General features: G+C 37.6%; 1 protein-coding gene across 1 annotated transcript; it reads left to right on the plus strand.

Annotated features, from left to right (window-relative positions):
* The first annotated feature begins 13,117 nt into the window (after positions 1-13,117).
* On the plus strand, positions 13,118-14,845 carry zgc:174906 (uncharacterized protein LOC571548 homolog). Its single transcript, XM_042002899.1, has 3 exons — positions 13,118-14,077; positions 14,194-14,274; positions 14,354-14,845. Exons 1-3 carry the CDS (start codon positions 13,762-13,764, stop codon positions 14,632-14,634), a joined length of 678 nt encoding a protein of 225 aa, XP_041858833.1. The 5' UTR covers positions 13,118-13,761; the 3' UTR covers positions 14,635-14,845.
* The last annotated feature ends 449 nt before the right edge of the window (positions 14,846-15,294 follow it).

A 15,294-nucleotide genomic window follows, 5' to 3' on the forward strand; every position in this document is an offset into this window, starting at 1 on the left:
TACAGTTACTAGATTACTCAAAGATGCTAATTTAAGAATAACTGGCAGTGGTCTCTAATTTTTTTCTGAAGCTGTATACACACACACACACACACACACACATATATATATATATATATATATATATATATATATATATATATATATATATATATATATTCTGTTGTCAGTTGGTCATAACCTTGTTTCTGTTGTGTTTACATGTGTCTTGAGCAATATTATTTTGCTCAGACATGGCTCTTTTCAAATATCAGCATGCTTTAGCTCTGGCTATGTCAATATTATTGGGCTAGATGAACAGGAAAGGTACAATTAGATGGATACGGTCTTTAGGTTCTGTAAAAATATGCAGATATGCCCTATATCTTGGGACTTAATAATTTATCAGGGTGGGTCAGTGTGATGTGTTTCATTGTCATTTGATAAGTTATAAAACCATCCGAGGATAGGCCTAGAATAAATCTATAGGTAATGGCAAACTATTGGCTGACACATTTCGAGAATAATCTTATCTATCAGAATAGACCAACAAAGGAATCATCATATGCCTTTTAGTTAATCAAACTTAATTCTAATCATAATTACTTATGTAGCTAGAAGACATAAGCCTGTTCATACTTTTCTGAGTCAGAAAATTCCTTCCCTGAGGAATTCCAAAGGGATTAATGAAGTATTTCTGATTCAAGAGCTTTTTGTCTTTTTGTTCTTAACATTTCAGACACACTTTTCACCTGGCATCCTGTGCTTGAGATCAATTCCTCTTTGTTATAATTTCTGGTATTTCAAAGTTTGTTTATTGTAGAATTAAATATAGTTCGAAGTCATGAATTAAGACCTGGCTTTTATATTCTGTCAATATTTAAGGACTCAGGGGCATAAAACTTTTCTTTTAGGCTTTGTTGACAAGAACAAAAACCCCTTTTTCTAACAGATTGCCTGCATAATACATAAATAACCTATTCACTCATGATCAGCAAACAGTACTTGAATTAATTTAACATATTGCTTTTTAAGTAAAGATTCATATCATCGCTATTTTCATACCCAGGGGTTATTACCAACTAAAGTAATTGATGAAAGTTATTTCAGACAATATGTCCTGGTGGTTGTTGCTGGGAGCAAATTCTAGGCAGAGCTTTTAGGGGGCCATCTGCTCTTGAATCCCACCATAATGACTACTTTATGAAAGCTCTGTCCTAAAATTTGGCTCTAGCAGCAGACAATGAGCTATCTCCCATCTGGGAATTGCTACAAGTCCACACAGATCATTTCCAACACACACAGTCTCCGGAAATGATCTGAAAGAGGCTTTTTAGACCGTCAATACAACATAGTAATAAAAGTGTTTGCACCGAACAATCTATTACCTCTAGTTCTTATATTTCACACTAAAGGGATGAATCAGGATTCACTGTTCTACTTGTTAGGCAATGTGCAACACTAAAATATCTGCATGTGTGCAGTTTTTTTCATGTAACATCAGATAAAACCTTACTTTATTCAACCCACTGTCTCTTTCTCAGACACAAACCCTCATGGGAAGGTTTCCACTCGACGGAGCATGAATACGTTTGAGTTTGAGCAAGGTGTGAAGCCTAAGCTGCGAAGCCTGGGTGAATGAGATTGTCACTCTAAAATAAGCTGGGATCACATTATTATGCTTTGATATAGCAATGGCAAGTTCAACTGGCATAGTCATGCACACAGATATGCTCACACATACAGAGAAGCAGAGTAAAAATAAACACACACACACACACAGAACTAAATTTTCCCTGTGTGCTGAAGTGTAAGAAGGTAAACAATATGCGGCTTCAGTTTCTCTCTGGCTGACAGAATTAGCTGAGGTCAATGCCAGCACTTCAGTTCAGGAGGAAAATGGAGAGTACTGTGCATGTGGAGCAAGGCAGGGTTGACCATTTTCTCCTCATCTGTAACTTTATTAAAGAAATATAAAATGGCAGGCCATTAGGGCAAATGCATTCACCAGCATCTTATTGAGAAATGCTTTTAGAACAATCTAATTCACCACAAATTGCACGGCTCTCTAACACTCCATATTCTCACATAGACACAAGCTTCTCTGGTCTTTCAAATATGACGGTGAGCTCAGTGAAGACGGAAGCAGGTGGAGATGGGTGGCACCGTTTTTCTGCAGTGATAAAGTGACTCTTCTGGCATGACCGTCTGCCCGCCCTGCCCTAATTAAACAACAAAAGAAGAGAATAGAGAAGTAACAGACCAACTGGGATTGCTAAGCAGACAAATTTAAACCCCACGTTGATTTTTCCTTCCACTGCCTCTCCTCTAACATCCTCCACATTCTAATTTCTCCCTTTGCCATGTGTTCTTCTGTCTCCTCTCTTCCTCTGTGTGAGTTATAAGGGATGAGAGGAACTCATTCTCAGTGTGTGGTTATTAGTATTGATCTGAGAGTCGTTCAACAGCCGTTTCCTGCTGATTCCCCCTCCTTTCCTTTCGTACTTTATATCCTTTAATAGTGCCCCCCACCCCCACCTATCCATCATGGCTGGCTAGCTGCTCTATGGTGACTTGTTAACATAGTGCTTTGTCTGCTGTGTCTGACTGATTTACGGGTTATTGTGGCCTTAATACTGCTCCACACACTCACACACACCTACAACTAACTGACCACGGAAACAATAAATTTACACTCAAGCGCATGCCTGTGTATTTTATTGACCAATAAAGACCACACAAATACACACCCACTTCATTCCTGCTGTTTGCTCACTGTGCAGTCATTCACACACATCTATTATTAAAACTATCACTATTTACTGTAGGGTCCTTTGGCTCTCCTCACATGCAAGTATGTGATACTTTTCCTGATACCAGCTCAGTCTGTTGTGTGCATTTCATCTCACTTTCTTAAATAGGCCTATATCAGATCTAATCAGATTTCATTACTTTGCAATCAAAAAACATTATCGTATAGCCTGTACATCCACACACACGTAGTACACAAAGTAACACACACTGCCAAACTAATATCCGATACAAATGTACTAGTGCGAGGCTCCTAATCAGTGTCTCCTTATTATTAATGGAGGATGGATTTAAATAGAACAAATATGGGCATGTACGTTATTCACAGTATTAAAGTCACTTTTAATCACACACAGCCACATGTGGGCCATGTCAAAATCCCACACAGATTGGGCATAGATTAACGAGATTAAAACACATCACCCCTGTGGTGTGTTTGTGTGCTCTCTTTATCACCAGCTTACTCTCTTTTTCCACTGGTCAACAACTGACACTGGATGCGTTCACCAGTGTAAAGGTTTGGCTGTAACCTCAGCCTTTAGCCATTACCTTAATCTGCCACCAATCCGATAGACCTTAGCATTTTTAGTGCTATTGGCATGTCAGTCCTCTGTGACCATGTCTATTAGTCTTGGCTAATAGAGCAGCCATCAGTAATGAAGACACAGTACATAGGTCCTAATGGCTTGTGGAAAGGATGTAAACAAGGTCAAAAGTAATACAAAAGCAGCACATTACAAGGAGAAGTTGATGACAGAAAACTATCACTGTGGTCAGACAATAACTCAGCTCACAGTGGCAGCAACAAACAAAGCTATTTGTAAGAGGAAAAGGGAAGCAAGGGGCCTTTTCTAGGGGGAAATCATCATACTATGTGCGTTATCTACAGTTCAGCTTGGCCTACCCTCTGATATCTGACAGTCCCTCCCATGGTTTGTGTCACTCTGAAGAAAAAATATTATAAATAGAGGTCAGCCTTTGAGGGATAAAAACAGGCTTGATCTAACAAAACACAACCACCAGGAAGGAGAGCCAGGCAGGGTAATTACAGAATGCAAAATCAGAATACAGTGCTCATGCAATCAGGCTTTCAGGGTTTCAGAAGCTGCTTAATTTATTTTACACTGTGCACAACAAGAATATTTGAAAGATCTAGTGTTTTTACCATAAGATTCAAAGTTGATTCATAAGCAGGAAAAAGTGACAGACATGGAGATGGTTAAGGTGCTGTTCCAACATTTTAAGTTTCAAACTACCAAATAATTTAGAAACTAAAGCAAGTCTATCAGATTTTAGCATTTTCATTGTTTTGCATTTAAATGCAATTACAAAAAAACATAGTGTAATACAGAAAATAAGTTTAATGCATAGTTATGCATAAACTTGGTTACTATTCATTTTTAATGAATTGTCTGTTTATACTGATACAATTTTAAACTTTATTATTTTTCTAAAGCTAAATTGATTGATCGATTCTTGACAAATGCATAGATCTGGTTACTTTTTTCATGTACATAGGAGTTTTTTTGTGTGTTTTTCTTTGTGATGTTATATATGTGTAATTTCTATGTAATTCATTTGAATGACAAAATATTTAACAATTCATTAACTTATATTGATGTCTTATATGAAATCCCCTAAATACAAATCAATAGAAATTTTTCATGCAATTAAAACATGGAACTGTAACAAATTAAGCCTGAATATTTTTAGGTATGGTGCATGACCTGTGTGACCAAGAACCTTGATAATAATTATTTAATCCAATTTGTTCAGACAAAACCTGGTAAAAGGAAACTTTCTGATCTATATGATCAAAAACAAAGAGGAAGGAGAGGAGCCTGCCTACAAATAAAAAAATTACATTTGGTTTTCATTTCAGGATAAAGTATGAGCTGAATCTAAAAATAACTAAATGGTTTTCCTCTGTTGCAGAGGGTCTCTTACACTTGGATGTTGAAATCAAATAATGACATTGAAATATATTCATGGGTATTACGCAATACATGTTAGTCTAGTTTCTGCATACTGCATTCTATTTTCTGTTTGTCCTGTATGTATAGGCTACTGTCACTAAGAATACATTACCTATCCAGGAGCACTTATTGACACACTTAAAACTAAGTTACAGTACACAAATATAAGCTCAGGTCAATTAGGCTATCGACATGGGTACCCAACTATCAAATTCTAACCAACTGCTATGTTGAGAAATGGGAACTGCAACATGGAATTAGATTTTTTTTCTTTATTGCAGTGTGTAAAAACAGGATTTATGTCACATGGTAGCATTGCTCTGAACTGATGACACAACTGTGTTTAAGCCTCTTCTGTTCACAGCAGCCCATGGTTCCATAGTAAGATGCTAAGTTACGTCTCTGTCTCTTATTTGCACTTGTTCTCTCTGTCTCTCTCCTACACCAGCTCTCTCCCTCTCTGCATGCATGGGAATGATATTCAGATGCACGTTAATCCGCCTGGATATTAATTACAGTCTCCATTAACATTTAATAAATACTTCCCAGGTGGGCCTGCTGCTGAGTGAACTGAGAGCCTTATCAAATATTAGGCCTTTAATTGGCCTTTCACTCCAATGAATGGCTTTTTAATTAGCGTGCAGTTATCATCCCTTCCACCAACCACAGAGCCAGGCTGATCAGCACACGCAGATGTGCCAATTTGCTGAGTGAGGGCATCTTAATGACCTGAGGTAGGCACATCATTGCTTAATACTCCATAGCCAAGAGAAGAATAGTGCAGGCTGCAGGTTTAGGATACAGTCACAGACACTTAGTGATAGTTTAGTTATAGCATGGAGGTCTGTGGGGACAGAACCTGCACAGCTTTTCAATAAGAAGGAGATGCTGTGAGCATGTTGATGGAGTTTTGATGGAGTTGTCTACCACACATGTAATATAATGCTTCAATTTAGTCAGAGGCCACTTAATATATATAGTAGAGCAGAACCAGTTAAAACAGTGTTAGCATTTTGCTGGTGGTCATATCAGCTAATCCAATGAAATTTAATTTTATTTATAAAGCCAGTCAACCACAGAGGACTAAAGTGCTGTACAGAGTGAGTTTTAAGTAGAGACTTAAAATCAGGCCATAAAAGATCTTAATTGAATATTCTTCAAATATCAAACAACAAAAAATCAGTGTCTTTATTCTATATGATGATCACAGAAACAATACACAAATAAATAAATAAATAAATAAATAAGCCTGACTTACTGTACATGTTGCGGATTGGTTACTCTTATAATTGAACCAAAGTATCTATGTTCACAACATTTTCTGGAATTCATCCAAGCATGCAACAGGTTGAAAGCAGTGAAAAGTGGAATCATTTCCAGCACTGAGAAATGAGAGTAGACAGACTCACAATCACTTCAGTCCAATCTTCCACACCTGCATGCATCTGCAGTGTGGAGGGAAACTTGAGTGAACATGTGGTGTTCTGGTAACTCTACAATTTTTTCATTTCATACTTAATTCTAGGGTGTCAAGCTCCCCCTTGTGGCCATTGTTAGTACCATAATTGGTTTTGCCAGAATCCATTTTTTAATTGTTACCTGACTGGAGCAAGTCTGGATTTCTGGTTAAAGAATTAAGTAAAATAACTTATTTAAGCACCATGTTTTTATTTAATCAAATGTGTAAACTTTCTGTCTAGTTAGGCACTGACTTGTCAGTTGAGGAGAGAATATGCAGAGAAAAACCAAACTAAGAAGGGGTCTGAAAATCTATACTTGCTTCATCACTTTGATGGTCAAGGTGTTTTTCTAGCAGCACAAAAGCAAAACTCATCTTGCATTTTCAGTCAGAAATTTGAGTAATGTTGATACCTTTTCTCTTACCATAGCCTGACTCACCAGATGTCAACTATTGGTATTCCAATTGGCTGCTTACTGCAAGATATTCCTTCATTCCTGCACAGTAACTTTTTAAAAAATTATTTTTGTTTGAAGAAACAACAGCCTCCAAGCTGCACTGTGAAACATTGTAAATGCGAAGTTTTTGTGAAGATTTGGTTTTTATTGCAAGGCAGACCTCCTTGACTCTTTCAATGAATAAATGCAATTACATGAGTTTTTGTATAAACACAGTACTTTAGAAAAATATCAGTCTGGTTTTAAGACAAACCACAGTACCAAGACGGCTCTTTTAAAGATTTAAAGGTGTAACTTAAACTCACAGAAACTTTCTGTCCTGTAGTGCTGCCTTTGATACAGTAGATCACCAGATTTTATTAGATAGATTCAGAAGTCTGGTGGGCTGGTGTTGTTCTTAAATGGTCTTACTTCTATCTCACAGAACAACAGTTTTTAGTAAGTATGAATACATGGTCCTCAAGAAGCCGTGAAGTCAAGTGTGGAGTTCCCCAAGGATCAATTTTAGGACCAATTCTTTTTAATCTGTACATCTTACCCCTTGGGGATGTCATCAGGAGACACTGCATTGATTTTCACAGTTTTGCTGATGATACACAGCTTTACATACCATATCCACTGATGATATGGAGCCAGTTAGTGTCCTTTTAAACTGTATGTTAGATACAAAGTCATGCATGGCAGAGAATTTCCTACAGCTCAACCAGGACAAAACTGAAGTTTTAATTTTCGGTCCTGAAGACAACCAGAATTACATAATTCCATCACTCTGAGCTGGATTTTATTCCACACATCAGAAATCTCACATTGGTTGTCTGGTGTTAGGTTGGATTAAAGAGTTGTTGCTTCTACTGTATGTTTGTCTCCTCTTCCATTTTTCTACTGTCCCCTCCAGTCAGGTCCAGCAAGATTACATTAATTCCATAACTCCAAATAAATAAGATGAAACAACATATTTAAATAAATATAGAAAAAAAGAGCTTATCAAAAGGAACCTTATACCCATAAAGGGTCCCCTTGACAAAGCAAATTTGCTTCATCACAACACAGCAGCCAGACCATTATTGACAAAGACAGGATTTTTGCATCCTAAAACTATCTCCAGAGTCCATGCATTTCACTCTCTTGCCAGCACAGAGATTGTGATGCATTATTTTATTTATAGAAGAATATGTTGCTATAATGCCCTGCTCTCTGGTCTTCCCAAAAAGTGTTTCAAACCTAAAATAACTTCAGATTTCAGTGTTCTGATGAGGACCAGAGGGCGGGAACGCATTACATCAGTTTTAAAATCTCTGCATTGGCTTCCCGTGCATTTCAGGATTTATTTGAAGGCTTTTTTAATTGTTTGTGAATCTCTTAATGGTCTTGGGCCTTCTTATTTATCTGACCTTCTTTTAAATTATGACCTTTTTAACTATGGTCTTCATCTGTGGAACAGCCTGCCAGACAACCTCAGGGCTGCAGAGACTGTTGTTTTTAAAAAGAGGCTCAAGACCTGCCTTTTTAGCTTAGCTTTTAACTGATTTCTATTTGATCTTTATCTAATTCATGTGTTATGTTCTTGTTATTTTATTTTACTCTATCTTATTACTTTTTTAGCACGATATTTTATAAAGCCTATTTATTTATTTACTTATTTATTTAACTCCAGCATTTTCTTCATGGGGATCCTTTGCACTAGGAGCTTTGCCTGCTTGGTCTAGGGGTTGTTGCCATGGTGATTCCCCTTGACCAGGTGGCCGGGAATCCTGCACAACAGCCCTATGCCTGCCTGTGGTGTGGACCCTGGCCTGCCCTTGTCTGGGTGATGGCTTCTGTAGACATGGGTGGGCTGGTTCCTGGCAGCATTTGAGAGAGATAATTCATGCATTTTTAAATTGCTATGTTGCTTACTTTGGTGTGTGAAAGCTTGTTTTACTTTAATATGAAAAAATAGTTTTTACCATGTAAAGCAGTTTGTGTTGCCTTTGGAAGGAAAAGCGCTTTATAAATAAATTTGATTTGATTTGATTTGATTTGATTTGATTTGATTTGATTTGATTTGATTTGATATGTAGACATCTACAGAGAACATGTTGTGCTGTCTAACATGAACATACTTCGTTGTTTACCCACAGCTTCCACCAGTATATCAACTTTATATTAATTCATTCATTCATTCACTCATTACTACACTAAGACTACAGCTCTGCTGCCAGTGCACTGTAAAACACTCCTGTACTCTATCCTTTCAAACTCAAAATGGCCCTGTCTAATAAAATCTGATGTCATAGTGATTCAGTAAATTAGTGTGGCTATACAAAGCCACACTAGACTTTACAAAGACTTTGTAAAACATATAATGCCGCTTTATCACTTACTTTAGAGCAGGGCTACTCAAGTTGGTCCAACAAGGGGCGCAGTTCTGCATATTTTTAATGTATCCCTGCTCCAACACACCTGATTTAAATAAATGAGTCATTGTGCAGAACTTCATAGGCTGTTAGATCCATTTAATTTGAGTCAGGTGTTTTCAAATAGGGAAACATTGAAAACCTACAGGACTGCGGCCCTCATATGGATGGCCCTCATGGTGGATGAGTGGTGGATGCAGGCTAACAATTTGCTTATTTGATTATTAAATCAAAGGAAATAAACAGTGTGGGATTCAGTTTTCTCACAATCACCACTGTTGCTCTGGAATGGTCAGTTCGGGTGATGATAAACACCAAGGTTCATATAAGACTTCAAGTCTTGCTGAAACAGGAGGAGGATAGAACTTTTGTAATTATCTCTACTCTTTACCCATCTTTCTGAAGTTAATAAATGTAGTCTGAATTATAAAAGCAGTCATGCCTTATAAACTTCTTTAAAGTCACATTTATCAAAGTTAACATTTTGTTGTTGTTGTTTGTTTTGTTTTTTTTTGTTTTTTTTTTAATAAAAAGTACTGCAGGGGTAGCCCAGTCAATATTATATAATACTGTTGTAAAATCATAATGATCCTAAAGTCACTAGCAGATGTGGTTTGGTCAGTGTTGCAGAGAGCAGTTATGTCAGGTGTGATGTCCTCAGAAAACATTTAGTCTCAGAATTAACCTTCACTAAGCCCAGACTCACTCCATTTGAGTTGCATAGGCTGCTCAGTTCAGGACACAAAAACCAGAAGATATGGGATCTGTCATGGCCAGCTTGACCTGGCCCATCCTGTTTAACCCAAGGGACTTTATGTCATTTCATGACCATAAATAAAGAGCCTTTTGGGCTGAATTAAGTCTGAGCTTCATGGACCAAAATCATATTAAAACTGTGCTCAAATGAGGCTCTGACTACAAAAGAAACTTTAGCATAAGAGCTCCCTCTAGTGGTCAACTCACTCACCAACATTGTTGGTCTTCCACATTGTTCCCAATGAATCTCTCACATGAACAATAACTGGTGACTTCACTGAATTATAGTAGGGATTAAAAGCTGACACCACCTGACATATGCCTCTCCTGGTGACTTCAGCAGAGGTGATCTCATGCATTGGTAATGTTATCATGAAAAGTGACTTGTTTTACTCCTGAGCTCTCTCCTCTTTCTTTTTTTTAATCTAGCATCCACCTCCAAACTCTCCCATTATTTTAGTATTGTGCTTGCATCACACACAAACACACACTGACACAAACACAATTTTTTTCTTCATCCTGCACTCATCTGTTTCCTCCAGCAGCTCTTTTGTGCATCTAATGCAGACTGAGAATGTATTCCCTCTGTCAGTCAGACAGTCTTTTCCATTCATTACATTAAAAGAAGGAAAACGACTTTGTGCATGACAGTTTTCTCTAAGTGAGGGTGCTATATAAGAGGCACACATACCTACTCACACACATACATGAATAATTTACACTTCTATCAGCTTTAATGGACTCATCAATTACATTATGGGGTCCATCTATAAGTCGTCTGCAAATAGTCTTCCTATAATGAACAACAGCTTCATATATATTTGATCAGGGAGATTTTATGTGACATGATATTGCACCCTTCTGTCCTCTTAAGGTGAGATAATAACATCTCACAGCCTTTCTAATGCTCAGTCTAGCCTCTTTGTACAGGAAACTGAAGCTTTCCATCTACAGCATGTGTTCGCTCTGCTGTGAAAAAAAGCTTTCCTTTGCTCTCCGTCTCACTCTTCCCTCAGTGTCCTCCTCTTCCGCACTCTCTTACTTGGTCTTTGTTCGGCTGTCGTGCTGCTTTGCTCTTCCCTCCTTCATTCTGGTCTTTCATATATAATGCATGTTAAACAAACAGATGTGTCAGAGTGACTTAAATGCACAGCTGTCCCTTCACTCCTCACTACTGCTCTAGTCACCCTGAGAGATAGGCGGGTCATGTCTGTGCAACCCAGATGCAGCTGAGCAACTACATCATATGCAAACTTTTACATTTTACATTGGAGAAAAAATCTATTTTACTTCTATACCTGAGTTTATTTCTATAAAGAGTGTTTGAGGTGATAAGTTTGCAGGAGTGGAAGGTGGCAATTTGGTGCACGATCATTACAAATGTGAGCACAAAGTTTGAAGGAGACAGAGTAAGAGAGTGTCATCTGGAGCAGCTTTATAAAACGGATGCTAATTCAAGAGAGAAAAGTCTTTTTTGTATTTTCATGTCTTTGTATGAACATAAAAGTCCACACTTGTGCTCTGTCAGCCTGTACAGAGCAGTGTTTGATCCATACAAATGTGTCCCTTGTGCTTCTGAATGCTAAAGACTGAGTAAGAGAGCGATTTCTCTCATCAGTGATTTCACTTGTAAATCTAATTTTTCTGTTAAGGTGTGGAGGGGATAAGCCGCTGTGCTGGCTCACTCTTGAGTTGCATACATGCATTAATAAACACACACATGCACACACACACGTTTAGATAGAAAAAATCCTAATTTTCCAGGTGCAGAGGTCTGTGGAATAGAGTTAGAGTAACTCATAGTGAAACTGTATTATTCTCCATCAGCAATGTGGAGTGGGAGCTATTATACCATCCACCCATATAAGTGGAGTTTAAAAGTTGACAAAGAGTGTGATGGGGCCTGAAAAGCAGAGAACGTGAGTGGGATTGTGGCTGTTCAGAGGCAAACTAAGTTCATTGTCGTATTCCATACAGAATGTACTCCATTTTTGTTGTAGTAATACAATGTAAACTGACTTCAGTACTTCATAAGTAAGTTATGTATTTTGAGTTGAAAGCTCCTTGAATGTTGACATATTTCTTAGATCAGGACGTCACTGCCTTATAGTAACTTGTGCATATTCAGCAGTGCATTTTCTATAGATGGAGAGTGCATAAAGTTAGATGAATTGTCCATTCTTCTCTAGTACAAAAGTCTCATCTGGATGGTAAAAATAAATAACAGGAATAAATGATGATTCTTTCAGCTCTCTCCACCCACTGTAGGCAGAAAGAAAACTGGATTTATTCAGACAGCTAATACACACAGTGACTCACAGTGTATACTCTGTGTGGATGAAATGGGCTCCAGAGGCTTTTCCTCTCACACAAAGCAAATACCTGTGCTGGAATAAGATATTGATTTGTCATTTCCCACAGCTGAAGCTCAGTTAACGGGCTAAGCAGAGATGTGAACATAAGTTTCTGATAATTGTTGTCCAGTAACAACAAGCCTTAAGCTCAGATGTACCATAAGTCCTCATTTACACACATTCATACAGAATGTCTTTTGTCTCTTTCAACACCATTCATATATTTATCCCCTTACATTTACAACATATTCATTTCATATAGCCACAACACGTCTTTGTGTGGAAACCACAGAAGTTTGCAGTTTAACACTCATAATGAGAAGTGTAGCTGGGGTGTTTTCTTTTTCAATGAAGCTGTTGACCCCATTTCAGATAAACGTGAATCCATCCATCCATCCATCCATCCATAATGCCTTGTCCAATAAAGGGTCATGGAATTCATATTTAATTATTTTCTTGTCTTCTCTTTTATAAGGCTGTTATACATAAAAGGATATTTACTGAAAATCATTTTCATTTCATATGGTGTAAATGTAAGTTTGTGTCCTACTGTTTTATAGTTCTGTTATAAGTATGTCACTTATTCATCAGGCCTTGTGCTTTTCAACCTGTTTGTGTTGCTGTAAAGTGAATCTTATAGTAAACCACTACTCTCTTCCAGAATATTCTGTTTTTATTATGTTTTTCTAAAAAGTTTTTACTTTTTTTTTCAACTCTTCCTTTTTCTAGTAAATTTTTTGCCATCATAGGCCAAAAGATGTCTGATTAATCCCCTTATCCCTGCGTACAATGTGTAAACCCTACCGCCAGGTGTCGCCAGATTCTCACAGTTTATTGCAGTGAATTCATCCTCACACTGGATGGCAGCAAACAGACAGAAATTGCCAGTGAAAACCGACATTTTAAGACGGAACCTGCAGAAGAAAAATAAATAAACAAACAACGAGAGCAAAGAAAGAAGTGAAAAAGCCCGACAAGACTTATCAGCAGCACAGGAAATTTGTTGTTTGGACGAACGGCTCCTGTTAATGATGTTGCTTCTACAAACGTTGCAAGACTAAGTTTAAGGATAATATGCAGATATCTTTGGATAATGCCGAGAGCATGTTTGTTAGAAACAAGCACCAGGAAGTCCACATTAGATAAAGCATTCAGCAAAGAACTGTTGAATGGAGCAGTGTTTATGTAGGCAACTCTGGTAGGTAACGAATAGATAAGCTGCATTGACCTGTTATAGAGAGTTATACCGTTATATTCTTGTGTGTGTAAAATTTAGTTTGAAACTATGTTTCCCTAATAAGATTTTACTCATTTCCACATATCTGAACACACTTATAAGCAGGTATCATTGACTTAACTGTAGATTAATAGTGCAAACCAGTCCTTTAGCTGTAACAGTACCGTAGCCTATTATAATCATCTTATACTCTTCATATTAAGAAATAATAGGCGAAACACTTAAAAAAAACTGGCAGAATAGCTGCTGATATAAGTTTTATTTTCATTCCCCTACTTATTAAATTACAGTTACTTGTTCAGTCTTGCTGTTTTTACTTACTGGATCATTCTGTTATGGCTGAGGAACCTGCAGCAGAAGTCCAGCTACTCAGACACCAAAAGGCAAAACTGATCGAGATTCTCAGTGCCGATGCAGATTTTGTTCTGCAGCATGCAGACGCCCGCTCTCTGCTGTCTCCTCACGGCTACCAGCAGGTGAAATCTTGCCGTGTCCCCAGTGAAAAGGTGACAGACCTTTTGGATCATATCATCCAAAGAGGTTCCAAAGCAGCACAAGGAATGTTAGACCTGCTGAAGAAGCAGGACATGCAAGAGACCTTTCCAAGGCTTTGTTTTGTTAAGGATCTGCGAGTTGGGATGTTGCCTTCAGGTACAAAACAAAATATATGTTTACTATTTTAAACAATATCCTGATTGAAAATAGTTCATTTCAATGCCTAATGTTTTTTTTTTTATTATTATTTTTATTTTTTCTTTATTCAAAAGGGGAAAAGGAAATACCAAGTAAAAGAAATGCTGCTTATGAGTTGCAGGATCTCATTCCAGCCAAAAGGATCTGCAACTTCAGTGAGTCACACAACAAATAAATTTATTCCTTCTCACTGTTAGACCATCACCAACAATGTCCACTGCTCTCACTGCACAGGCTGTGGCTTAGTGAAAGAGAAGCAGCTGATGTCTGTGGCTCGTACCATCGGCAGATCTTGGAGGGAGATTGGCAGACTGGCTCTGGACATCCCGTCTGTGAAGCTGGAGCAGATTGAAGAAGACCATAAACTCCATGTGGAGCGAGTCTTTGCCATGCTGCGTTACTGGCGTACCTGCCAGAGAGAAAAAGCCACTGCTGCTCACCTGCATTCCCTCCTTAGTCTTGAAGACTGGGCCTTGCCACCTGAAAATATTAACTTTTTGTTGGAGACTGACTGAGGCCTCCACATTTTATACCTACTGAGAGATTACAGAGTTTCTCATCACAAAAAATATCTGGGGGGAAATGGCACTGAGGTTTGACCTCTTTATTAAAATACCCTAATACGTCCATTTGTATAACTTTTTTTCATGTCATGTTTTTGCTGTCCTAAAAGTGTCACAAATGTTTACTGGAAGAGCTTTTATAAAAGAGCTTTACATTTGTTAATGGTGTCTGTCTTTTAATATTTATTGTTCTTTAGAAGATGTTACTGAAACAAATTAGTTGTGGTCATTTAATTTTAATATAAATATACATTTGACTTTAGAGTAGATAATAAAATTGGTCTAATTAATTTGCTTTACTTTTTTAACATTTAATAAACAGTACCTTTTTTTGGGTTACATCGTTCTTTATTGATCTACAAATCTTGGTCTTTTAGATAATACAATTAATGACTTTATTTACCTCAGAGGGTCAATTTAAAAGGCATGAGGAGCAGCATCATTAAAGGACAGATAGAAACATCAGACAACACGGTTCTAATAGCACAGAGAAAGTTCTAAAATCAGAAAACAACCATTGCAGCTGTCAATGTCAGAGAACTCAGTGCTTAAGACAAAGTGCCAACAAAGTCTGGAGCAGGACTATGATATCTGCATAGAATGGGGTCAGTG

The sequence above is a fragment of the Melanotaenia boesemani genome, chromosome 13, assembly GCF_017639745.1.
Source record: "Melanotaenia boesemani isolate fMelBoe1 chromosome 13, fMelBoe1.pri, whole genome shotgun sequence".
NCBI lineage: Eukaryota > Metazoa > Chordata > Actinopteri > Atheriniformes > Melanotaeniidae > Melanotaenia > Melanotaenia boesemani.